Source organism: Melopsittacus undulatus, chromosome 10 (genome assembly GCF_012275295.1).
Source record: "Melopsittacus undulatus isolate bMelUnd1 chromosome 10, bMelUnd1.mat.Z, whole genome shotgun sequence".
Classification (NCBI taxonomy): domain Eukaryota; kingdom Metazoa; phylum Chordata; class Aves; order Psittaciformes; family Psittaculidae; genus Melopsittacus; species Melopsittacus undulatus.
Window position 1 is genome coordinate 9,139,163 of NC_047536.1, and position 27,560 is coordinate 9,166,722.

Consider the following 27,560-nt stretch of genomic DNA (forward strand, 5'->3'; position numbering starts at 1 on the left):
TTTTCATGTAAAGGTTTCACCTTCCTGACGCTGTTCACACTATTGTTGCTAGCAAAAAACATCCACTGATATGGAAAAAAGGCAGCAGGGAAATTCCATTGAAATAAGTATAATTGGAAACATCTCTCTTTTTTTTTTTTTGCATAGGGTTGTTCCCATGATGATTTCAGGGAAGAGAGTGTGTGAGTAAGAAGATGAGGAAGGGGCAGGGAAACACCAAATAGTGTGAGTGTACACCCTGGATGAAGCTTGAAAACAGTTACCGCGGAATGGAAACATTTGGGAAAGAGAATGGAATAGAGTGAAACACAAACCATGAGAGACTCATGCTTCAGTGCTGGAAAAATCATGATGAACAGGACAGTCATCTTTGTTTATGTGTTTGTTATATCCATCCTACGAAGCCAACTTAAAGGGAAGGGGCTAAATATTGTATCACTGAACCCAACCTCATATGCCAAGTCTTATTACCTTGAGGAAAATACTGTAATAAACAAAATCTGTATGTTGACTTCAGTCAGCACAGGACAGAGTTGTCCTGGACATTATCATTTTGGAAAACAACACCGCAGAATGATAAAATATGAATTTCAGGAGAACACAATATGGATGTTTTCTGGGCCTTCTTACTCATAGACTCTCATCAAATGCCTGTAGATTGCACATCAGGCAATCACAATCTGCCCATGTCTCTGACACCAGAGATGAAAGGGTACAGACATCTGACTTTAGACCATAGGATGCAGCAGAGCCAAACTACATTAACATATGGCAGCTAAGATTAATGTTTGGAAGTAGCCCAGTCTCTGAGTCAGACTGATCCTTTCCGTTCATAAACTTTAAAGTGCCAGGAAAAAAGTTTAAAAGTCCAATTAAAATAAACCCTGCCTTACGCCACTGCAGGCTTATCATTACAGCATGAAGAGGGCAGGCAGCATTTTGCTCTTCTGTGACAAGCTTGAGCAAGAAACCATGAAGTAGCCTCATAGGAGACAGAGTGAAAGGGGTCTTCTCTGATGAAGGTGAAGTCTGGAGACTCGCCTGGCTTCCTCTAAGGGCAGGAGGAGTTTTCTCAAGTGTTTATCTGTTGCTTTGTTCAAGTCATTTTGGTTTAGTGATTTCTGGTGATGCACATTGTCGTCTGAAAGGGACATTTGTTTGGATGAATCAGCTCCCCAGATGCATTTCCTCTTAGCTTCTGCCATAGGCTGAAACTTCTCATCCTCACCTCTAAGTTTCTGCACAAGTCTCCCTACATACATGTTTTTATTTCTTCCCAATTCCCTTCTGCTGGGCATCAAGTAGCTACTCTCTTCATTCTTTTGTATCTTTCCATGCTTCTTTGTGGGCTCTGTGTGTTCACAGCACTCTCCATCTCATATGCTAGAGCCAACACATAGAGACAATCACCAGTTTGGAGTCTGTTTGGCCAAATGTCAGACTGATGAAGTCAGCAACAAGGCTAGAGTGGATCACAAGTCAACTGAACTTGACCACCCAAAACTAACCCCACCCCAAATAAGAGGCCAGATACTATAAAACGATACCCTAACAATGACACTTCAGAAAGGCTGAGTCCAGGGCCTCCAGGTGAAACCTGGCCAGACACAACAACCTCTTGCTTCATTTATTAGAGGGTGAATAAAACCTCTTTATAAAAGATTTTCCCTAGCCATGCCCTGACTTCTGCTATGCGCTGCTTAGCACTCAGAAATCTCCCCAATCCACTGACTGCCACAGGTCTGCCAAGTGATCAAGTAAGAATGATGGAAACACTAGCGTCATTTGCAGAAGAGGCAGCCTGCTAGCAAATTGCAGAAGCAGCAATTAAAAATCCATATCCGTACTATGAAAAAGATTAAAAAACACTATGTATATCTTGTCTGAAATATCCCACTGGGTTTACTCGGCTCCCTGAACACTACACAATATCTGGAGGAAACCACTGAGAAAGCTGATAAGGCAGCACAGGCAAGCATGCCAAAAGTAAATTGGTGAAGTGATATTCGATGTCTCACGCACACGGCTTGTTCCAATGGATCAAATGATGGGTGAAAACCTGCAGCAGCATGAGTGGCTGCCCACAGAGTGCTGCAGCAAGATTTGGCATGTCTTCCAACAAAAGATTCCAGCACCTTCTTTGAGCAACTTCTCCTTGTCAAGGTTTTGGTTTGTTAACTTGTTTACTGCCTGAGGGCCTTTGTGGTGACCCAATGCTGTTGAATCCTCCCATACTTACTCTGTTCAAAAATGCTGGTTGCTATGTATTGCTGGCCACAGGATAGCATTTCCTCCTGCTAGAGAGAGAACTGGGCAGAGCCTGACTTGGCATTTAGATGCTGGAGCTGGCTTCCACAGCTCATACCTAGGAAGAAGCCACCCATTCTAAGAACGTCATTCTTGATGCAGCAAGCCAGGCACTTACCATACCTAGCCCCTCTTGAGCTTTCACACTGACTGCCCACTGAGCGCATGCCGATGCAAGGTCTCTGGGAGAGATCCAAAATAGCACTCAGGAACCAAAGCACAGCTCATGCAGACTTCTGGCGCCTGTGCTCATGAAAGCAACCTAGGAAAGCTCTGCCTCCCGTTCTCAGCTTCATCAGATGCTGTAAATGCAGCAGTTTCTGGCAAAAGCTTCTTCAGGTGCCAAAAGCTCTGGCGCCTTTTTGTGCCCAGCAGCCCCACTGCTCTGGGTGGGCTGAATTCTGTCAGCTAGTTCTTGCCTAAGTCCATCCATCAGGTGGGGGGGTTGTCAGTAATGTCTTAAGTACCCAGTTTGCTAGGCATGCTGTGACTAAGTAGGAGTCAAAGTGGACAGCACAATGGAACTCTCAGGACTGCTTATGTGCTTATAGGCATTAAGTCATCAACCCTTTCACCGGTACCCCAGTCCCAATATTGCCACTGTTTCCCAGCTAGGAACCCTAACCAGCCACCCTATTCTGACACAAGAAATTTTGCACTCCTGGTCACATCATGGTTCAGCTTTAGAAAGCTGGGCAAAGCACATTCCTCCCCCCCCCCCCCCCCCCCCCCCCAACCTTTCCCTAAAATTTCTCACAGCAAAAGACCTTTCTAGATTTTTCAAAGGTCTAAAACTGGCTTCCAGGGCAGTGCTCTTCAGCATTTGCTGAGTACTTAAAGTACAGAGGTGTCTCATCTCCCAGGCATACTTTCACTGAGAAGACTAATTCAGGTGTCCATTACAAATGTGTTACTAAAACCCATAAGCAAACAGGTTTTGGTCCTGTATGAGTTTCACAGTGAGACATTCAGAGGTCCCCTTCTCCTGAGTACTTCCTACTGGCTGATGCAGGCATGTAGCCACTTGGTGTACTAGCTAAGGGCACTTGAAGTCCTTAAGTTCCTAACTGTTCCTCTCCGGTGGACAGGGAACTTAGGCATTTAACTCACTGGACAGCACTACCCCCTGGAGAATCAACTCTTCTTTGCTGCTAATCCCAAATCAATTTGAGATTTGGCACTCTGTCTTAGTGTTCAAAGTCCTTTGCTCTAGTTAACTGTTAACTTGCATATCCCTTTGGCCATGACCTTTCATGTGTTTGCAGTTTCCTGAGCTACACTAATCAATATAGGGATGCTGTGAAAGCATGAGGTAAGCCTATGACAGGAGCTGAAACTGCTTTGTTAGATTCTTTTCCGCAGTGAAAAAAGAAAACAAACACAAAATTGTTCACTACAGTTTTCTCATAGTAAGTTCCTGGCACCCAAGCGTAAACCAAACAAGCAAAAAGAAATAGTATTAAACACAGGGTAACTTTTCTAGGGACTTTGAGTGGTAGATTCCCCCTAGCATTGCCCAACGATGTGCTTGTTCACTGGCACAGGACAAGGAAGAGGCCACACGGCTGCACAGACACCTTTTTCCACACTCAACATTTGTACCCAGCCCCATGATCTATCTATCAGATTATTTCTTCTGCATATTGAGCAGGAAGAAGAGAGGTGGTTGTTATACATCCTTAAGGAAAAAGCTCATATAGTCAATATATTAGGACCTTAGTAAGTTGAGTAGATACTAATTTATTTTACTGTCCATTTAAAGTCCAGTCTCACAATAATGGATGGACAGAATAACATACGTGATGAAGATAAATATATACTGCACTGCAACAAGACTTAAAGACCACTGTTTTTATTTCTCAGTATTTGGAAAGTGCTGTCAACATTTAGCTTTCTAAAGTCCTAAGAGGAAGGGCTGAGCTTTCATTAGTGATTATACTTAGCCCAGCACTTGTATTTGTATTCTTCACCTACATGCGCATCCTGTTCTTTCAGAAAGATTTCCTCACATGCTGTTATTTATATTTTTAAATGCTTTATAACATTTTTTCTTCATTCTCTAAAATGTTTCTTCCTTTTCCTGAACGGCAGTTGTGTTTAATGCTTCATGCAGTCAGCGACACACCCTGCAGAATACAACACATAATCAAGTAAACACGCCCTGCAAAGCAATGCGCTCACTTCAGTCCCCTACCCACCCTGACACAAGTGCTACAAGCGTATCCCATGAACAAATGCACACGAGTTATTTAACGTGAAATGTCGTGGTGCACAATGTCCCAGACAAAAAGCTTCAGTTCAGCTGAGAGCAAACACACCTCAGCAGCAGGGGCATAAATGAATAAGCACTGCACCTTCCTTAACAGTCACTGCACATTCCCAATTGATGAACGAAAACTGATTGACCTCAATGATGACTGCATGTACCCAGCTTTACCTTTCGCAAACAATGCTGCTCATGACCCAGTCACAGCACTTACAATATGTTCCTAATGCAAGAACTGCAGCAAGCACCAGAGATAAAACTCAGCAGTGTGTAAGGAATCACAAACAAAACGAAAGAGGAACTCATACATGACTGTTACAGGATATTATCCAAAACCATACTGAATAGGTAAGGATGAAGGTTACGCTTTTCTGTGTAAAAAGGAAATTGTGAGATTGCGAAATAGAAATAATACAATTTATCAGGGATTAATATAAACTTTATTAAGCTAAAACAAAAGAATAGCATATAATCTGGAAATCAGGAGTATCTAGGAGACCTGGACAGAATACATTTCAGGTGAATGAATGAATTTATGGAATTAAGATGATTCAAATAAAGCACTTTTTGTCTACTTTTCTTTTTTAATAGGAAGAAGGTACCAGTTTTGTTGCTGTGAGGCATTACTTAGGAATCCAGATACAGTCACCCAGTATCTGATTTACCTAGAAGAAAGAGAACTGGAATGAGGAAAATATTCTTTTTTTTTTTTTTTTTTTTCAGAAGAATTAGAAATTAAAGGATTTGTTTGCTACTTTTAGAGCTGAAGCTGATCTTATTCTGTAGTCTTGGGTGAATCAAATAATCCTTCTGCTTCATTTTCTTCACTGATTAGGGGTTCTGAAAATATTTACTTACTGATTTCAGGGAAGCAGTTTGACTCAATTAATGTTCCTAATGTAATTTGAAGAGAAACAATAGTTTCAGGAAAATATTAGCTTACTGCTCACACGAAAAAGAGTTAACTTATAAATCGGGTGTCAGCATCAGTGTACTCATTCCAGTTCTAATGATGTGACAATCACCACGAATAAACCCGTGCTTTTAGTTCCCATTCTAATACACAACATGATCTAAGCAGCCGCACCCAGCTGGACTGGGGACAAATTCCTGTTCTTATCTCAGGCTCACTAGAAGCCTTATGTAATTAAACAATATTGTGATGAGGGTCTTATCTCGGGGCATTAACTTCTTCTTCCCTTGGCAATGATGTAAGTGAGCTAGACCCAACTGGAAAGCTGTCCTGGCACTGCTGTGAGCCCATTACTTTCTTCAGAGTTTGACCTTTTAGTTGCAAATAAAATCTTCACAATGTGAGCTCTCACTGTGTTGTGTTCTTGAGCCTCAAGCCTGCAAAAGGAACGACTCTTCAAGGCCACCTCAAGATTTGTCTACCATACAAGTGAAGTGCTTTTGTAAACCACTTCAGCACTCTCCTGGCTCCTGAGAGAGCTGATGCCTTTGCACAAGACAGTTAATAATAGCTAATGATATTGGGGACTTGCCAGGAGCCTAGGCGAGCACTTGGTTGTGTAACCAACTTGATAGGTACTGGTTTGTTTTGTTTTTTTCCACTACAGATAGTACCCGCTGGCTATGCCTGTGTAATTGGTTGACCTCATGACAGATGAGAATTGTCTCATTAATTTCAGTGGGTTGTTCAGTTTTGGAGCACAGTGCAAAGTGCAGCAGGATTTTGTGGCTGATCTGTTAGCAATCTGCTGAATACACTTGCACAACGTGGTTGGATAATTTAGATGGCTGAGATTAAAAAAATAAATAAATCAATTAGGTATTTTTATCTATTCCCTGGGGGCTTCTGAGGGATTGTGTCTTGTTATCTCACCCTCCGGTTTAGCTCTGAATAGTCCCAGCATCAGTTATTATCTCTTCCCTTGAAAGGCTATGGCACTGACTAACAGCCCTGACACTGCAGGTTTTCTCTGCTTGTTTGAATCTGGATTTATTTTTTATCCAGGTATGGGCCTAGCTTCTGGGTGAAAGGGAATAATGGGAATATGTGGGTCTCTAAATGCAGAGATTATGACAGCAAGAGGAAGAGGAAGAAAGCTGCAAAATCGATTAGAAAAGCAGTATGTTGTACACAGCATTTCCCTCTTTCTCTTGTCCTCCTTTTAGACTTATAAGGCAGGTAGCTTAAATAAAGGCAGTGCCTTTAAAAAGGGTTGCTGTATTTTATTCTTGCACTGTAATGTAACGTGGACCATATGCAAGTGAAAACACTTCTTAATATAGCAGTGGTCACATTACCTGCAGCAAAAAGACACTGACTGATGCTATTAGCTGGTGAAGGGAAAGAGCCCAGGTGCTGTGTGGAGCAGTGTGGGATTAGCCATGTGTGTTGGAAGGGATGAACTCAGACAAAAGCATTCAGGCAAAATGGCAATACTGAGGCAATTTCTCACCTGAAGAATGGGGAGCTCTTTCTTGTTGTAATTCCTTGGCCTCCGATAAAGCTGCAGAAAGACAGTCCACAGCAAGTGATTGGGTCATGCCTGGCAGCCAAAGAGTTCATTCTCTGCTGGGGAGAGTTGTGTGTTTCAGTGGTGCAGGTTTCCTTTCCTTTATGGGCACTTTGAAGCATGCACCTTTCCCCAGTCTGTCACTGCAGCTTGACAATCTCCATGCAGCACAGCCTGCGCTGCATTCACAAACATTGGTTGTTATTGAGATGCTCAGAGTGCCCAACACAACCTGAAGCACTGCACCTGCGTGGAGGCCCCGGCAGTCCTGTGTCTGCAGGCAGCTCGGGGTCACTGTGGAGGAGCTGTGAGTCTCCACCGCACCTCTGTAACACGGCAGTGACTGCAGACTGCCAGCAGCACCGTGCTGAGCCTGCTCTGCCAGGCTGGGTCACCTGTGGGCAGACCCGCAGGACAGCAGCCCGGCAGCTGCGGGGCAGCAGCTGCTGCCAGGGTCTGAGTAGGCACTGAGAAGGCACACGGGGTCTGGCAGGGCCTTTGAGGTGCTGTAGGCACTGAGAGGGTCGGCTGGGGGGGCTGTCAGGGGTCGGGGTGTGTGAGGAGACCACCATGGGGTGCTGGCAGGGCCCTCAGAGCTACGAGGCACTGCAGCCATGCAGAGAGCCCTTCAAAGCACTGGGAGTGGGGTGCTGCCGAGGAGGCGCGGCCGGAGGGGTGTCCCGGGGACCGGCCGCAAAGCCCGGCCCTGCCACCCCTCAAAGCTCCGCTCCCGCCGCTGCCCGTAACCCGGCGGCGGAAGCGACGGCCGGCTCCAGCCACCCAATGGGCTGGTGCTGCGCGGCGGCGGGGCCGTCACTTCCTGGCCCTGCAGCCGGCAGCAGCGAGGCGAGAGCCGGGGCCGGGGGCGGCGGGGCCCGCAGCCTGCCCGGCGCTCGCCACCAACATGCCCTTTGACTTCAGGAGGTGAGTGCGGCGGGGCCAGCCGCCCACCCCGCAGCGGGGCCAGGCCCGGCCTCGCCTCTCCAGCCCCTCGGCGGGGCCGCCGCTCCCTGCCCGGCCTCCCCCAGCCCCGCCACCCCCGGCCGGGGTAGGCAGCGTGGGCGGCAGTGGGCCGGGCCCTTGACCGGGTGAAGTGAAACCGGAGGGAGGAGGGAAGGATGGGAGAAGTAGGTCTGGGCAGGGAAGGGATGTGGGAAACTGGGAGGCTCTGCCCAGTGAGCGGCTGTTGCTCTGTAAGGTGTTGTGCAAAGCGAGGTGTGAGGAGTTTCGAGCTCCACTGGGCAGGGCGGGTGGAGCAGCGGGGCCTGGGGCTGACCGCCGGGGGTGTTGCACAGGCCCTGGCCACTGGTGTCGGGGTGAAGGCACTGGGCCCTTTCTCCTCCCGCCGGTCCCTGAGCTCCCACAGCAGGTTTAGGAGGCTGCTCCATACGGTGAGGCAAAGCCACACACTGCAGCACTGATGGTGGGAAGCGTTGTCACCCCTGACTTTGGTTTTGGCATTTTGAGTAGGTGTGAGCTGTGGAATTTGGCCTTGCTACGGGACTCCTGCATCCTGTGGGCCACAGTGGTTAATTTCACATACCAAAGCAGAAGTGGAAAAGACCCCTTTGACTCATGCGGAGGTGAAATAGCAACTGTGTATTTGTTTTCTTTTTAAGCTAGTCCTGAACTAGAGACTTCTAACTTTGCAGATTCATAGATGCCATGGGGAAGATGCACAGATTAGTTTCCTCATGTAGGTTGTATTAGAGCATTAACATTACAGTAAGGAAGATGAAAGTTTTTGGGAATTAGGAGATACAACTGTTGCTTGATGCTTCTCATGCAGGACCATCATGAACCGTACATTTGTACCCCTTTGAGATGACAGGGGGAAATGGTGATAATGCAGGTTTTCAGCTCACCCAGTCAAAAGTTGTGTGTTGTAATTTTGCTGTAATTCTAAATCAGGCCTCTCATTTATACAGGCTAACAGGCTCTTGTATGTGATCCATGGGGCACTGTTGAACATGGAGGCAGTTGCTTCAGAATGAAAACTTGCTGAAGCTGGAAACAGCATCTGCTGGATCATGTGGGATCCAGGGCCCAGAGCCTCGATTCTGCTTTTGTGTAAAATTTGATAGAAAATTTCTTCTCAGCTTTGGAGACATTCTGCAAACCCCATTGCTGTCTGTTTTCAGACATGTACAATACGTGAATAAGGGATCCTGGTTGTGGCTGTCACTTTGTAATAACAGATAAAGAAAATGTTATCTCAGATGTCTTTGAAAATGTGATTTTTTGCTGGGTCTCAGAATGTACATGTGGAAACACTGGCTCACCAGGAGTAATCTTCTTAAGAGACAGCACTAGTGCTTTGCTTTGGAATGGAGCAAAGACATAAGGGTTGAGTTGTGTAGTTTGTGTTAATGAGATACAAAAACATAGAGGCATCAGTTCAGATCTACATTTTAAAGATTCACAATTGCAAATAACTTCTTTGTCATTCAGATGGGAGGATTAGAAATAGACACTTCAAAGCACCTCCTCAGATAATGTAAGCTTCCTGAAGTTCAGCTTTTCTACAGATGAATTTTGAAAAGACTGTCCTTGATACCAAGAAATTTACATTTAAAGATACAGAGAAACTGTTGTCACGTGTAAAAAACCACTTTCCTGTTTTAGAAGCACGAACAGAGTTCAGGACCAAAATTTTTGCAAAGGTTTTTGGGGCTGTCTTTTAGCTGTTGTGGTTTTTGTTCATTGTGCAGTCAGTGGAACAAAATCCTCTGAGGCTGGAAAATGTTACTGTTGTAGGTAAAGTATGATGTATGCACTTAAAGAAAAATGTACAGTTACTTCCTGACATCTGTAGAACATGCAGTACAATGCTATTGGAGAAATAAGGTTACCACCTGTAGTAAGTTTGTGAATGTTTTCCATCATGTAAAATTAAAGGTTTTTCTTTCAGAGACTTCAACTGGATGTTCTCTTTGATAGGTACATTTTGGCACATTGTCTTTACCACACACTTTAAAGTGGGTGTTAATGTCTATAATTAGAGGGCTGGATTGTTAAGAAACTTTCAAAATTGCCCCTACATACCTTATAGAGTCCAAAATTCAGAGGTTCAGAGTGGAGAGGCATTGTGTTCTTCTGGCGGCTTCAGGTTTCACAGGGCTGTGTTGCTAATGCATCTGAAGAAATCACTGTCCTTAACTGCTGTGCTAGAGCATTTGGGAAAGTAAGTTCTTTTCCTGCTGAATCCCTCACTTAGAGCTTTTATTTTTAGTATTTTAGAGTGGCAGGACATTGACAGCTAACATCAGTTGTAAAGAGGTAGAAGCCTGGGACTTGAGCTCTGTTTCCATACAGAATAGCTCTCAAGAGGAACAGGTGGCCGCAGTCTCAAATGGAGAAGAAGGACACAAATGATAAGTAATGAAAACAGCTCATGACCAAAAGAGTCCCTGTTCTTCATAGCAACAGAATGGTTTGGGCTGGAAGGAACCTTAAAGATTATCTATTTCCAGCCTGCTTGCCATGGGCAGGGACACCCTCCACTAGGCCGGGTTGCTTAAAGCCCCATCCAGCTTGGCATTCTTCACCAACTTAAAGTCAAAGGGAGCATTTCTGTCCATGTGACTAAATCTCTTTCCTATCTTCTAGACTTAGGGGTTCATATTTGGCCAGACTGAAGAACCCAAACTGCTTGAACATATTTCTTGGAGGTTGTTTCCATGGGTCAGTCTGAGGCATACTGGTTTGTATCAGATATGGAATTAGCTCATTGCACTTTTTTGTACTATACCTTGGTTTGCTTTTTTTGTCTGGAGGACTTCTGTTTTCTTGGCTTTTCAGTGGTTCCCTTTGTTGATACAAAATGCATCTAATTCATAAATAAAATAATATTTTAACAGTAATTTCAAGTGAATAATAATGATTCTGTCCTAAGCATTGTTATGATTGTGATAATACTTAGTACTTACCTAACAATTTTAATTTTTCAAAGCATTTCATGCAGACTAATCTCTTCAGTCCTGCTGTGATGTTGGTAAGGAACCAAGTTTTCAGCTTCCAGATTGGAGCCTTCAGTACAGGTCTGTTCAGTGCATGTCACGAGGCACCAGCCCTCCTACAGAACTACTAAATCAGTTTGTATTTCCGGAAGGCCTGGTTCTTTCTCATTTTTAAAAACCTACTTGGCTGCAAGAGAGAGACAGATTTTTCCATTGCCTCTCCCCCTGGTTTCTTAGAATGTGTGTCAGCAAAGCAGCTTCATGTTTATTGAATAGGTGGTTTTAAGTTGTATCACTGGAGCTGAAAGGGTATTTCCCTCTCCAGCTTTCGAGACCCAGTATCACCTGCATTCTTGCAGCACCTGTGGATGGTTAAAATCATAATTAGATTAAAGTGTAAGCTTGGGTCATCTGAATGGTGATTGTGGGCCTGAAGGTTTCTCACATGTTATGTGATCCAGTTAGCAGGGAGGCTTAGCTTTAGCAGCAAGTGCCAGTGCTGGGCTTCAGACTGCTCTGGTGTTGAGAATTACAGAAATAAAAATGGAGTGAGTCCCATGCACTGGATGTGGACATGGTCTAGAGAGTTATTGTTGCAAGTTCTTTTGCATCTCTAGGCTTTTCTTGGCATCTGCCTGCTTGCATGAAAGAGTTACTGATAGGTTTGTAGCAGATACTGAAACTTCTGAACTATTTTGGTAGCTTTAACTGATCAGACTGAGAAAAGCTAAAATAGGCTGCTCTGAAATCACGTTTTGTTCTAATTGTGGGCAATTCTCAGTTGTGCCCTGGCCACATTTTTGGCATAGAGTGGCAAATACCCATGAATCCTTATTTTTATTTTTAACTGAGAAATTCAGAATTTATTTCCCATAATTAATCACTGTGATGTTTTCCTTAGGGTTTTGGTTGGTTGGGTTTGGTGTTTTGTTGCTTTTTTCACAGCTTGGTAACCTGAATAAAATACCCATTTTTTTTTTTATACCTGGATTTTGGAGGTCATGGGAAAGAGAAAGGAGCCAGGCTTAGATGGGATAATGCTGATTTAGAGTGGAAATTCTTTGTGGCAAAGGCTTATTCCATCTGCACAATACAACAGGCCCCTGTAGTCAGCTGTTCCTTGGCACATCTGTGATAAATACTTATTTTAATGTGGATACTCTGATTCAAAGCAACATTTTTGTTGTTTTGGGACAGAAGCAGGTCTTTGCTTCAGTTCTGGTATGCCTTTTTTGAATCAAATTGTCTAGTCTTTACCAAAGCTGATATGTTTCCAGCCTTAGTGCTTTTAGGAGAGGTAGTATGTTTGGCTCTAATTTAGACCTGAGAGTTGTGACAGCTAATAGTCAAATTGATGCTCAACACACCTGACCTGGCACAGTTGTGAAACCAGTGATACAGACTGCTTCAGCAACATCAGGGAGGTCTGTTTGTCTGCCTTCAATTCCTGACCAGATTAGTGAGGGCAAACCTGCAGATTGTATGTGATTTACAGGCTAAGGAGAAAAATTTTTCCAAACTAAGCAACCCCTTGGACAATTTATCATTCACTTGGAGCTTAAGGAAAATAGCTTTATTCTGTTGTATGGCGTAAGAGGAAACAAAGCTGTCTTGGGTAACCCAATCATTTTTCTTTTGACAGGTTTGTGAGGATTGTGACTTACAATCTTTCTGTAACTCCTGAAATCTCACTTAAAACTTGTAAGGGATTTGTTGGCCTGTGTTTGTACATCTGCCAATTGTTAAGCAGAAATGGTGACTACGTGGTGTTTTGGCACTGCCTAATATCAAATGTTAGTGAAAATGTACATATTTGCTCAGGAGTTTCTCATGGGATCGTGGTGCTCTGTACTGCACTCACCTGAGGCTGTCTCCCAGCACATTGTTTAAGTAGCTGCATTAACACACACTAGTTCGTTTGGCAAAATTACTTGCTGAACTTACTTTCACAAATGAACTCACTGTACCTCTCCTGCAGAAGGTACATGGTGGTGATAGCAGCAGATAGGAGTGTTCTTGGCTGAAACAGTGTGGGGAGCACAAGAGAGAAGAATAAAGCTCAGGCCTGATGGTATGGCTTCCGATTAGATGAGTTGTGCCTACTGGCTTGTATGTAGCCATGGCACGTCAGAAAGGTTTGTGAGTCTCCTGTGCTAAGCTGGGCATGATTCTATGCTCTCTTCCACAGCCATAGACATTGCCACTTGTAAAACAATTTTGTTCAAAATCTTCAATTCTGTATGTGATTGAGCTGGGAGCCATCACTTCCTAAGATAATGTCTACTTCCTAAGGTAATGTCTATGTTCATAACTAGTGGCTGTAACACTGTTCTGTATTGGTTAGATAGTTGCTTCTCTATGCTTTGTAGGGACCTGCACTTTTGTAGCTGCTGAAGCAATAGCTGATCCCTTGTGCCTGGTAACTCTGCAATGGTATTTTCATCTTGAACTGTAGCCACATCTGGCAAGCATGTTCCACTTCACATTGTGCAATGTCGCTGGTAAACAAGCCTTCCAAGTGGTATTGCTGCCACCTTACATAATAACCAAAGTTGATTTTGGTGCCAGGCAGTACCATGACTAACTTTGTTTCAACAATAGCCCTTTGAGGGCACCTGAGAAATTATTCTGCAGTCACAGCAGTCAGGTGGGTGAGCAGAGTTGTGCAGAGTCTACTGATGTTTATGCCACAAATATGTGGTTAAGCATAGCATATATGTGTGTAAATATTTCTCCCTAAATCTCCCTAATCCACTGTTTCTCTTAAGATAATATTGGAGTAGAAAAGTTTTCTTCACTAAGCACAGAGGTATTAAGGTCTGTCTCTGTAGGAAAGTTTTGTATTGTTCTTTCTGAACTTTAACTGTCCTTCTTTGTTCTCTCATTGATGACACAGATGCTTGCTTCATGCCATCATGGTTCATTGCTGTGAAAATGACTGAATCACACTGTAAACAGAGTTGAAGCAATACCACCAGAATGGACTGAGAGGCTGTGGATATTGAGCTTGTATTTTGAAGTGTGCATGCGTATTTTTAAGGCATGTAATTCAGATGGCGGAGGTGTTGAGAAAAGAACAGTCTTACAGTGAAATTAAAAATAGCGGTGTCATCTGTTTTTTTTGTCTTCTATCCAAATACAAGCCCTGAAGTGTCATCTAGGTATTTCTGTATGGAGCCAGCTGTCCCAAAAATGGAAAACTTCTCCAAAAAATTAACCACAATCTTGCTATGACCTACAAAGTATTCCTTATAGTGAAATGTTTGAGTATTTTACTAGTAATCATGGCAGACATGCAAGTAAAGACTACAGTTAGTCGAATAGTGCAATTTACTGCATTTGAATTGTGTGTGTTTGGATGTTTATCTTTCTGTTTGTTTTTTTGAGGATGTTTCCAAATGAAATGTATTTAGTTTAATCCACAGAAGCCAGAAAGAGTGGTGTTTAATAGAAGAACCTTCAAAATGCTATGGCAATATGGTCAGGCATGTATTGCTGCTGACAGAATTTCATGCACTCATGACTGGTTAGTAGTTATTTAACAGTCATATCCAAAGGCCTCCTAAGTGCTGTCCATCTCTGTAGACAACTGTGTGCTGTGAATAAAGCAAGGTTGGAAAGCTTAGTAAAATATCAGTGGAGCCAACAATATAATATGATGATGTGTTTTCTGATAAAGGTGAAGTCTTGGAGCCCTGCTTGCATTCCACATCACTCTAAATCAAATGTAACCCTGCTGAACTGAAATCTGAATCTGGCTGCTGCATTATAGCATGTTATATCTGGACTAAAACCCACTGGTAAATCTGTCCCCACCTACAAATTGCAGGTCTCTCTTGGGTGTGTATCAGTCACTTTTTTCTAGGGAACATCAATACAGATGTTTCATGGACACTGACTTAAAACCAGGAACTTTACTTGGAAGCCAGGTGATGCATGAGTCATACTTGTAGGTAATAGAGTTATATGCAACTGAAAAATAGGAATGAGCTATAGAAGCACATACAGAAATTCTCATATGCTTAGACTGGAATTTAAATTGGAGAATCTGAGCTGGTCACTACGAGTTTATTGATATTCTTAAGTTACATACTGAAAAAGTACAATACTGCTGGATGCTCTGGGAAAGGGTATGGGGTTTTGCCCCTAAATCTTGTATGTCAAGAATGGCTTTTGTTGTATAGAAATTGCTTTGGAGAAGAAAGACTTGCTGTTGTGTGTGTATACAGCCACAAATGCCACTGTCTATTTTCTCAGGTCATGGTTCTGCGGTCTTAACTCTTGTCAGCTTCAAGCAAGTAACAATCCCGTTCTGATCCTCAGTTACTGATTTGTTTCAAGGGGACTGTACTTTGCTCAGTCTCTTCTCAGAGCAGTGACTGAACAGTTTTCCCTTTGAGTGATTTTCTTGGCTTAGTCCAGCATAAGATGATGAGCGTAGCAGACATAGAATCATAGAATAGTTAGGGTTGGAAAGGACCTCAAGATCATCCAGTTCCAACCCCCCTGCCATGGGCAGGGACACCTCACATTAAACCATGCCACCCAAGGCTCTGTCCAACCTGGCCTTGAGCACTGCCAGGGATGGAGCATTCACAACTTCCCTGGGCAGCCCATTCCAGTGCCTCACCACCCTTACAGTAAAGAATTTCTTCCTTATATCCAATCTAAATTTCCCCTGTTTAAGTTTTAACCCATTACCCCTTGTCCTAACACTAACATCCTTATAGGCCCCCTTCAGATACTGGAAGGCTGCTATGAGGTCTCCACACAGATAGGAGTTTCTCTTATTGATCTGGAGAAATCTCTCTGTCAGGCAGCAGGATATGGATAGCCTATGTGTTTTTGAGGGAAGCCTTATGAAGATGGAGCTATTTTCTTCACACAACCCCCCTACTTTTTTTTCCCCCAGATGTTATATTTTTTATTCTGTTTTGTACAAATCTCTGATTTTTGTGCTGTCCTTGTGCAGGACTTAAACCTTTCAGAAAGCAGCTTCCCTGAAATTTACATGGTTCTGATGCTAAACTAATCACACCAGATCTTGTTTCAAGGTTTTCAGCAGTACCAGGCAGCAACAGAGTCTTAATGTTTTATGATTCATAGCAGCTATGAGAAAGACTATGGTACAACTCTTTTTTTTCCATAGCTGTGTCCTGGTTATGCTCAGAGTTGTGTGTAGGTAACTTCTTGGAAATCACAGACCAACTTTTGTGGTTTGTTCAGCATCTGCTAGAGATCAGGACTGTGTGGGGCGTGCTGAGAGCTGGCCACTGAGGCCAGTAGCACTGTCAATACTGGGAACCAGCAGCTGTGGAGTGTGAGATGGAGCTGGAGGAACATGGCAGGAGGTAGAGAGACCCTGAGCTGTCAGGTCTGGAGCTGGAAAAGAGAGAGATGTTCAGGACTGGAAGCTCACAAAGGATGGAATGGATGAGGGATGGTGCTGGAGGAAGTGTCTGGGCAGTGCAGGGGTTTGAGGCATTGGGGAGCTGCAAGAGCAAGAAGGGGAGATGAAGGCTTCAGGCCAGGAAGGATTACAGTTTACTTATGATTTTCAAGTATCTAAAGTATTTACTTAGTTGGGGGATCAGCCATTTCATCCTCTTCCCCATTCTTTCTACCTCCCTCTGTCTGATCTCCAGAATATGGTACTGCCACTCAGCAGTCACTCTTGCTTACAGTGGAGGGCTGGATACCTTTAAATACCAGTCCTCCTATCTGAACATTTTTTCTTCATGACACTTTTCTCCTGTTTTGATGAAGCAGAGTGTAGTTTGCTCACTTAATTAAAAATACAGTTCTCTTCCATCCTTCATTTTGACACCTGCTTTACTACCTAAATGGAAATAAAATGCTTGCTGGCAAGGCTCTGCCTTTGAGTATTTGAGATTATAAATACTCTCCTCCTCCTAATCATTTCTGAAATACGTTTGAGGCTAACATTTTGTTTTGAAAAGTACAGTGATGTACTGCTTCCTCTCTTCCATCCTTCAGTGCCACCTAAAATAGTTTGCATTTCTGGTGTATTTTCAGCAGTAGCAATTGCTGTGTGTTCCTGGCTGATAGAGAACAAGCTTCTTACTCACTGAGCGGATAAGAGCACAAAATTTAGAACATGGTTGACAAAAGGGTGTTATGCAGGACAGCGCAGTGGTGCTGGGGAGGCTGGCAGAAAGGAGAAAACAGGGAAATAGCTTCTTGGAAAGATATCAATTTAAATGGGAGCAGAATGTGTTAATTTTTGTGCACTCTTTCTGCAAGTGTTGTGGGGATTCATAGTCCTAGAAATAAAGGGTTTGTTGTTTATTGGGTGGGTTTTTTTCTCCCCCTATACAAATCCTGTACCTGTAACTAGCAGATGAGTTGACATAATATTGCAGAGTCCAATGACTCCGATGTTCTCTCAGCCCCTTTCCCTAAATGTCCAGTTGCCCAAAGGCTGGATTATATAATTAATGACAGTCCTCCTGGCTAACCTTGTTTTCTTGTTCTCAGTACTCCTCCTTGTTTCAGAAACTTCCTCTGTTAGTTTCATTATGTTCTTGGAACTGGAATTAAGAGGGAGGAGCTGGCTGGCAAGGAAACCTATTCCTACATTTCACTCCTGGGCTTACAAGTGTAGAGAGTCAGCAGGTTTCAAAAAGATACTATTTGGTGGATCATGCTTTGAAAAGTGGTGTGATGTTGTGAGTGAGGAGTTGGTCATACAGAGCATGGAAAATGCAGTCTTCACCTGCTTGCAGTACAGATAGTTTAAAATTGCATTAGCCCCTCCACCTCCTTGCCCAGTCCTTGTATATCAGAGCTGGCTCAAACTAGTTCAGGGTTAAAGAGTTTCCAATGGAGTTTTGAAGCCTTAAGAGTTTGTTCATTAAAGCTCGGCTTCTGCAGTATGTGTGTTAATATACTATTGTGTGTAAACGAGGACTAGCTGATTACTTAATGGTGTTTGCACATTATCTGCTGTTACGCAGGTGTTAATCTTTTAAAATGTGTTAATAACTGCTTGGTATTTACAAGTATCGGCTTATTAGTCCTGCTTTGAATCTGTATTTGCATCTTGAACTCACATTCAGGGCCAGGTCTGGTATTTGTGTATTCAATGTCTACTTTCTGTGTAAACTGAGGTTAACAGGATCACTTATTTTACATTTCACATGCTTCAAAGTTTGTATGCCAATTCACAAAACCATTCCTGATCAAGACTGTAAACATGCACTCTAGGTACAACCCTGGTACTGAACCAGGACTTAGCTTTCACAGTGCACATTGTTTTCATAAGCCCATCTTCCTGAAGCTGTCCTTGTACAGACCTTCAAAAAGAGTTGAAACTTTGACCAGTAATGCCTCATCTATTTCCAGAATTCTTCATCTGTAGATTTCAACATACTCATGAAGGGTGGGCACATGTTACCAGGTGCCACTCTGCAAAATGAACCTGAAGAAGAAATATGTAATTGGAGCAGAAATTACACAGTGAGTCAGTGTTAGGAACTGAACACAGTTCAGGTCTGTTGGCTCCCACTGCTGCATCCCATCGGCAGGATTGCAGCATGGCTGTCCAGAAACTGTCTTGAGCTGCTCTCTGCACATTATGTTCTTATCTGCCAGCAGACAGGAAACATAGAAATGTCATTTAAACAAAGAATTAACAATTACAAAATGAAGCACTCGGAGTCAGTAGTTCATATTTTCTTTCCCTGCTGCTGACTTCCTGCCATTGTTTTCCCACTCTGTAAACCAGGGTGAGAGATTTCACCTACTTTCTTGGAAGAAGAGTTATCACTTTTTATGTGTACTGGATTGTGTAGGAGCTAAGTGTACTTGCAGGGTTGTCAGAGAGTTGCCTTTGGATGAGAAGAAAAGCAGCATGATCTAAAGAAAGGATTTAAGAATGGAATCTTGAGCTAATATTTCTTCATACAAATACAAGAATTAATGCTTTCTGTATATGTGTAGAGGAAGGCACTAGAATAAGGCACCTTGACTTCCTTCGGAGTGCTTTAGAGTGAATTTATTGCTGTACAAACATTCTTTCTTCAATAGATCTGTGGAAAATTCTGGATCCTTGTCCAGCACATGTACAGCAAGGACCATAAGAAGTTGAAAATGTGCAGGGATTTGGAAGTCACTGCTTTTTCAGAATAAAGACAAGTTTTACTTAAAAAGACATGCTGATCTTGATATTTCCTCAGTTAAAAGCAAAACAAGGTAATCCAACATAATTAATTCTGACATAACTTCTATAAATCTTGTGATTTCATTTTAATGCTTTCCAGTACTTCACTTCATATTTGTGTTATGGAGTATGGGCAGGCAGGTGGAGAGTGCCTCCCCAGTGTTTCAGTGGGTGCTCTCTATAAGCCAGCTCTTCTGAGCTGCTCCATGAAATCTCCAAAACATGTTGGTGAATACTGACCCTGCAGTACCTTCAGCTGCTGCGGAGGCAGACATTCTCTTACGTACTTTGTATTTGAGATTCTTAAGCTTCGCTTAGATGATGCACATCTCTGCTTCTGCTGCATTCAGAAGATGACAAAGATAAAAATGCTCCTTGACACAAAATAGCATGCCTTTAGTGGGAAGGTTTCTCTAGAAATTCCACTGTGTACTGATGGGTGTTTCTCTTTTGCCATTACGCTCCAGCCTGAATGATCTTGCTCTGACAACAGTTTCTCCATAGCTTCCTTTTGATTCCATGAATTCTCATAGAAGATGTGTGAATCCCAGAAGAGGACCATGAAGATGGTCAGAGGGGTGGAGCACTTCTATGAAGACGGGCTGAGAGAGTTGGACTTGTTCAGCCTGGAGAAGAGAAGGCTTCAGGGAGAACTTAAAGCAGCTTCCAGTGCCTAAAGGGGCTGACATGAAAGCTGCAGTGGGGCTTTTGACAAAGTCAGGTAGTGACAGGACAAGGGGGAACTGAAAAGGGATGGGTTTAGATGAGCTCTTGGACAGAAATTCTTCCCTGTGAGGGTGCTGAGGCACTGGCACAGGGTGCCCAGAGAAGCTGTGGCTGCCCCATCCCGGGCAGTGTTCAAGGCCAGGTTGGACACAGGGGCTTGGAGCAGCTGCTCCAGTGGAAGGGGTCCCTGCTCATGGCAGGGGTTGGAGCTGGATGAGCTTTAAGGTCCTTTCCAACCCAAACCATTCTATGATGTCCAGTGCTTTGCTTTGTTTTCCCTCCTTTCTGCCTCCAAGCTACACTGATTTTAGGGGGTAGAAGGAAGTTTCTGAGCAGACATGGTGATTAAATTCTGCTTTGTAACACCAGCTTCTTCTGAAGTTTTGCTTGAGGGTGAAAATGGAGTCTATTTGTGCACAGTCACCTTTGAATGTCAGAGGGACTTAATCCAATTTACATTTATCATGACAGTTTCTTCCTGCTTCCTATGCCCTCTGTGTAAATGATAAAGCATTTTATGCAAAGTGAATTGCTGTTTTCTCAACTAAAAGTGGTATCTCTGCTAAGAGCCTTAATAGCAGCAGCTATCAAATGAGTCATAGTCCATAACCTCTTCTGCTGTCTCTAGGGATGCTTCTTCTAGAGGTGGTAGCAGCAGTGATATAAGGAAAGGAAGTTGTGTGATACCCCATACTGGTTGAAAACTCTTCAGAGCCAGTGTTCCAGCTCATTTCATGTGCACTTAAACATGTTTCCTGAAGTGGGGTTGAGGTTGCTCATTCTTGTCTCCCCACTTCATGCCCCATTGGTTTCCTGAACCTCTAATGCACCTCTTCTGTCCTGAAAAGACAGACTTAAAAATAGATTCAGTTATACAAATCTTGTGGGCTCATTGTATGCCTCTGTATCAGATCTATAGCACTTGTGTAGAGCCAAATAATGGTGATTGAACTAGCCATCTCTGGCCTCTGAGCCATCTATCTATAATATAGCAATATAATAGAAATGTTCAAGGAGGCAGATAGGAAATGGTAAGAGGAAGAAGTGGGTTGAGTGACAAATCCTGAGGCAATGCCCTTGTCTCCAGGGAAAATTAATCCTTCTCAAAGTTAAGGATGCTTCGTCTCTTCAATGGCAGCTGAATAGACATTGTTAGTTGCATGGATTCACTGATGTCTGCATGAAGTAATTAGAGAGTCTGGTGTAATTCAGAGGCATGTGGCCTAAAAATTAATTTATTTAGAATGTCTAAATGACAGATGCTCTCAAAGAAGAGACACTAGATGTTTTCTAACCTGTTATCAGACAGAGCTTCCTCAAGATGACTTTTATCAAAGATGAAATGGTTGCTGGCACAGGCTTGACTGTCCGAAGTTGTGTTTGGCAGCTGCCTTGCTTTTTGTGTACCTTCCACAGTGCATGTAGTTTTCATCAAAAGCAGTCTGGGATTGTTGTTTTGAATGAAATATGTGCCTAGAAATACACTGTGTAGCAGTTTTCCTATCCATTTGAAAAAGAAACCCAGTATAATTGAGTGCTTTATCTTCTCTTCATAAAAAGCACCTTTTTCTTTTTTTAATTGAAGAACAAGTTTCATAAAACTGGATGTGGCTGCTCTGCCTACCTCTGTGTCATTATCTTCCTTGAAATAGCAAGTATAGTGTGTAACGGTAGAAATTCTCTCTCTCACTTGTAACTCCATTTACTAGTGAGTACATAATTAATGGACTTTGTAAGGAATGGGCAAGTTCTTTGTTACATTAGTCAGGAATCGGCGTGTATGGAAAAATACTGACATCATGCCTGCTTGTTTCTTGATATTTGAGGCCTGCAGCCATACTCTGATTCACTTTGGTTTGCAAGAAGGACTTGACACATGGGAAAAACCATCAGCAATATTGCACTTCAGTGTATCTCCAGCTTGCAGGAGCTGTGCTGCTTGCTGTTAAGATGGGTAAGGGTATTACCAGCACACGAGCAGAAGGGGAAACAGATTTTGCAAACTGCTTTAGTCAGCTTGTTACTCCCCTGTGCAGTGAGAAGGAAACATTTCTTGCATGAAATAGTCCTTAGAAGGCCAGCCTAACCTTGGTTCACTTCATCGAATAGAGAGCTTGGCCTGCAAATTCAGTGTTAGCTGGCATGCTGGGTTTGAGAGCTTGCTTTCTTGCTCTGCAAAAGGGTCAGTGATTAGTGTGATACACTCATGTCTCTGAGAAAATTCTGAAAAGACAGACTTACTCCTGCTTTCTGGTTTACACAGCTATCTTGAGAGTGAATTAAGCTGTACTGCAGATACGTAGATGTTGTGTGAGGAAATCTCAACACAAGTCTGAGTGGTACAGCCCATATCAGTGCCCTACAGCCTCCCACTTAAGCATCAGCTGCTACTGAATACCGGGTTTATTATTTCTTTGCTCCTTTGTAATGTGATTTAAATTTGAGCCCTTGACCAAGGGCTTTTGCTGATCCAGGAAGCCATCTCAGCTTTGGAAGGTGTATTATTCTGCATTTCTTCCGGCAACCAATCTGTCCCTCTGTGTATGTGTCACAGAAGCCTTGCCTTTCTCTTTCTCAACCTGCAGCCCCTCTGTTTCTCAGAGCAGTCATGTTTCTTACCAAGAAGTAATCAGGGATGGAGTCTTTGCATACCCTGAAAGCATTTTGGGACCGTTTAGGCTGCGAGGATTCACCCACCAGTCATCATTTTCTTGGATATCTCAGTTGTCCCATGTATCTTGGAAACCCTGGGGACATCTCCTCCACACCTTTTTTCTTCTCTTTGAAAGACATTATGCTGTCTGATAGATGATGATGGAGCTGTTGCTCCCAACTCGTAATCAATGAACACTTGTTCAGTACTAGGTCTCCAACATGCAGTGTGTTGGAATGCAAGTACTGGCTCCAAAGTTCTTCTAATTTCTTATTGCAGTAACAACACCAACTTTATAGTGTTTTCAATATTAACTTTTTTATCTGTACTTGATAATTCCCCATTTGTTTGCTTTAAACAAATCTGCTGTAAATTGTTAGTTGTTTGGTTAACTTAATAGTGAAGTTATGTTTCTGCTGTTAAGCATGCTATTCTTGCATTCACCTCAAGCAAAGTTGTTTGTTAAAGAAGCAAATCAGTTCAGCAGCACCAGGCCAGCTCTTTTTCAAAGAGATCTCAAAGCTACTCCTATGTAATAAACTTAAGGTGGTTGTTCCTTGACTTGTTATTGAGAGTGAGTAATGTCACCAGGAATTAGTGACCTCAACTTCAAATGTGGTATCTGCTGAAAAATAGAGGGTAATTCTAAAAGCTGGTTAATCTGGGAGGTGGAGAATAAGTGTTGTTTCAACACCCATGTTCTTCTGTGTGAATCACAGCCATGGACCCTTGCTGCTAAGACAAGATGACATGACATATTTACGCCACCACTGACCTGCTAAAGGTGGAATGTCAGCCATGATACTGAGGTTTTTATTTTATTTTATTTTTAATCTTTGACATCTGAAATGTAATTTCTTGTAATGAATGGGTCCTTTGAATACCTTCCCCTTTCAGTATGTTCTGCAAAAGTACCTACGATAGAGCCACTAGGCTTCAAAAAGACTAATGTTTAAGTATTCAGTTCTGAGGAGAAATGTGATCTGCCTGAAGAACAAAAACGTTCTTCCTCTGTCTGTGAGTATTAAAGCTAAATTTCTGAATCATCTGAGGAGTGGAAATGGATGAAAATTAATCTGTTCACTGCTAATTTATGGTGCCTGAATTTTGTTCTGTGCTCAGGTGCCACATGTGAATGTGCTGTACTTTTGCTTGGCCGCTTGATAAACCGGAATCCAAAACATAGTCCAAAAGCCTCAAAACAATCTTTCCTTTGCCCCTTAGCTAAATCAGTAAAAATAGACCTTGCAGAAGGAAACGTGAAAACATCCCCCTGCTGCTCACTCCAGAGTTGTGTTTCAGTGCTCTACAGACAGACCTAAAGCATCTGCTGTCTCTTTGCAGTGACTCCACACAGTGAGTCAGTAGTATAGGGAGGTTTATAAGCTGTGCTCTGAATATCTGCCTAGGTGACAAGGCCAGTGCATTGCTCCTGTTTATGCCAGGGAGGGGTGGGCATGCTTGAGGGTTGCAAAAATGCTGTAAACTGAAGTGTTATGAACTCCTTTAGGTTTGAGAGTAACCCTTTGCTACAAGACATTCAGATTTAACCAATATCTGATTCGTTCTGCTTCTAATTATTGGTATATTTTTATTGCCTCAAGTTCTTTGCTTCTAGCTTCTAGCTCATCTTACTGTATTACTACAGTATTTTGCTAAAGCTCTTTTCAGCCTCCGAAGATGTCAGAGAGGATCTTTCTGCTTGGGGGGGCTGTAATCTTCAGTGAAATAATGTATTTCTTACTTGCTTTCCTGAAGTATTTCAAATCCAGACTTGAAGCTGTTCAGGTATATAAAGCACACCTTGGCAGTTAGCTCTGCCCATAGCAGCTCCTGCTGAGGGGATGAGCTCATCCCCATTCATAGGGCAGGCATTTGAAGTATCTACTCCAGAAAAAACAGTGTTTGGGTAGTCATCTTCTTCCCTCACTGTCCCTGGCTTGTACTGTCAATCTGACAGATTTGAAAGGAAAGTCAGGAATCACCCCAGGGCTGATGATGTCAGTTGGGTTTGTTCTATAGAGTTTGACCTACCATTGCTTCTGCATACCCTCCAGCCTTGGACTTCATCATTTGTGGCTGTCCCACTCAGATGAGCACCACTGCATCTGACTCTGGCTTGTTAAACACTTTGTTGCTTTCTGTGGCTCTAGGCAGTCCTGACAAGTGAAGGTGCAGAGCATATACTTTTGTCTGAAGAAAAAGACTTTTGAATAGCCACAGCCCGTTTTAGTCTAGATACAGCTTTTGAAGTCCTTCTAATGCTTACCAGCACTTTAAATCTGCCATCCTTTTGTTTGGCTCCATCGAGGTGCACCCATCTGCAATTTTACCTCACCACCCACTTGTGCAACTGCAATAAGATGAGTTTAGTGTTTCTGAGGGGACTGTTGCACACCCATCCAACAGTCAGGGAGTTCTGCCTCAGACCTGGCTTAATCATGCTAAGGTTTATGAACTCTGAACCTATTTAGGAATGATCCTTGTGCTGCTCTTTTTTGCAGTGCTTTACCAGTTTGTTGACATTCCACTCTGGAAGACAAGAAAGGATTTTAAGTCCTTTCAGCATTGGACTGAGAAAAAGGTATTGTAGCATTCCCTCGTGTGAGTTACGAATGTTGGTTACTGCAAAACTCTGGTATTGCCAGACCGCTTTCTTTTTTGTTTGTAACCATGCTTTCCATTGAAAGAAAAAACAATACATAGACTAGATGGGTCAGGAAATTCCTTTGTTATGCTGATGACAGCCTAGTTCTATCTTTAGCCTTATATTCTGGTGTTGAAAGGTCCAGCCTTCCCTTTGAGGGCACATATGACCTGGAGGAAGAACTTTCCTAGCAGAAAGTTTGTTTCCACTGTGCAGCTATGTCAGTTGATTAACTCAAAGATGTTTCTTTGCCTTACAAGTCTTGTCCTTCTGAGCAAAGGAAGAAAGTTGCCAAAAGCTATATATAAATAACATGCTGGCTCTCCTGTGGAAACTGTTCGTGTTCATGCTTCGTAAGTGTAAAGTAATACATCCCAGTGTTAAAGCAGGGCAGACTGCTGCACAGCACTGGAGGTTAAGAAAGTTCCTGTGCCAGTTACTCTGAGGCAATGAATATGCTGTAAATCTACACCCTGGTTTCTCCTGGTCATTTAGGCTATGAGTACAAGACTATGGAAGTGGATATTCACCATGTAGTAAGTACAGTGTGTCTCGCTGCATTATGAGCTGACTTGTGTAACCTTTCTGAACATCCAGTCTTCCTCCAGTATTTGTAATATCTTCCACTGCTTTGAATGTGCCAGTATCAGAAATTCATTATGCAGCTTTTGCAATGTACAGAGAACAAGGTTCCTCTCTGTTCCCAGGGTACAAATACTCTTCCAAGTGACCAGTGCCTCAGGAACCTGGCAGCTTATTGGAATTTTTACTGCAGGTGCTTGCAGGAACATTTGACCTGAGGGCAAGTAAAACCTGTTCCCCTTTACCATGCATACAACTCCTTGGCCTCCTCCCTCATACATTACACATCGTCTGTGGTGTCTTAATGCTTATTCTTTTCTCTTCCCAGGACAGTGTAAGTGATCCCCTGAAATTGCTTTGAGCTCTGTGAGAGAGGCAAGAAGCCAGTGGCAAAAAGAGGCAGGTTTGTCTTGTAAAGCTTTAAAAGTTGGTTAGATTTTTAACCCTTAGGTCTGATAGGAGCTGTGGCATTCACAAATCTCTCACTTCTTGGGGTTTATGGTCTCCTGTTACAGTAACAGATTTGTTTGAGAAGTTGGATGAGGTCTTCTTTGGGGTACCATCTTATTGCTGGGATTTTTGTCTCTCTGGTGTCTCACAAACATACTTTTCAAGCTCTCATTGAATCCTATGCATTTTGTATCTTCTATCTCAGAGTTTAATTCAGAGTTAGCAACACAGCACTCTTCTCTGGCCATACCAGCATATTCGTAATTCTTGTCAAAGTTCGATGGCCTACTGTCCTTTTGGGCATCCAGCTTACCTGTGTGAACCCAACTGCTGTTTTCACCATCGTGGAACAGACTAAATAAATGGTACTTTCTCAAGCTGTGGCCAGCACCATATGCTTTATGGGAAGATGCCTGCTACCGTGAAGAGTATCATTCCTTTGCCAAAGCATAAGCCTTCCTAATCCACAGCATGTTTTTTCCAAGCAAATGGATTCTCTGCCAGGATACTTGCATATAGCTAGTCCCTTCCCTTTTGGACCCGTGGTCTCTTGGATTTACTGGTATTATGTGTCAGTGAGCAAAATCAAGCCAGCAGTGTTTGTCTCTTATTCCAAACTTGTCTTTTTCCATTCCCTTGCTGTTAATGTTTATTTTTGTCATCATTTCAGCATCCTTCTGCAAGTTTAAATACACCTCCCCTGCTTGCCTTCCCTTCTGTTGCTTGAATCAGGTTCTGGATATCATCCTTCAAGCCTCTGCATTCATCCATAAGATTCAAGCTAGGCTTTCCTCCTTCCTTCCTACCATCCAGTCGGCTCCCATTGCCTTTTCTGTACGTTGTCCACTCTCAGTTCTGTGCTATTCCATAGTGTCTGTCCTTATCTAAAAATGTGTTAATTCTACAGAACAAAGCCATAAAAGCTTTATTCAGTTCTCTTGTTTTTTTCTGTACTCTTGTTGTATGTGCCTCTATACTGTAAATTGATGGCTGCAGCACTGTTGGGTTGGCGTTTTTTGCCTATCAGGCTGTGTAGTCTCAGTGTGCTCATACATTAAGCGATCCTTAAGGTCTGTTAAGGACCTCACATGGCAACTGTTCAGTGTGCTATACTGTGCTTTCTTGGAGGTTTGAGCCTGTAGGTGTAGACCCAGCAGTTCACAGAACTCCAGGCAAATCGGATCCAGAGACTTGCTTAAAGCCCTTTTTAGATGTGTGTCATGGTAGTAGAAAAGAGAGGGAATGTAATGTTGTGGTGGAAGAGATGGGAAGCAGAGTAGCACAGAGATGGTGACTTAAAGCCAG

The 27,560-nt window shown here is 42.9% G+C and overlaps 1 protein-coding gene across 1 annotated transcript in view; it reads left to right on the forward strand.

The window, feature by feature from the left end:
* The first annotated feature begins 7,864 nt into the window (after window positions 1–7,864).
* Window positions 7,865–27,560, forward strand: part of ERGIC1 (endoplasmic reticulum-golgi intermediate compartment 1) — a 58,206-nt gene continuing 38,510 nt past the window's right edge. Inside the window, exon 1 of the mRNA XM_034066763.1 lies at window positions 7,865–7,980. Within this exon, the coding sequence (XP_033922654.1) occupies window positions 7,961–7,980 (20 nt within the window). The 5' untranslated portion in view covers window positions 7,865–7,960. The remainder of the gene's footprint in view (window positions 7,981–27,560) is intronic.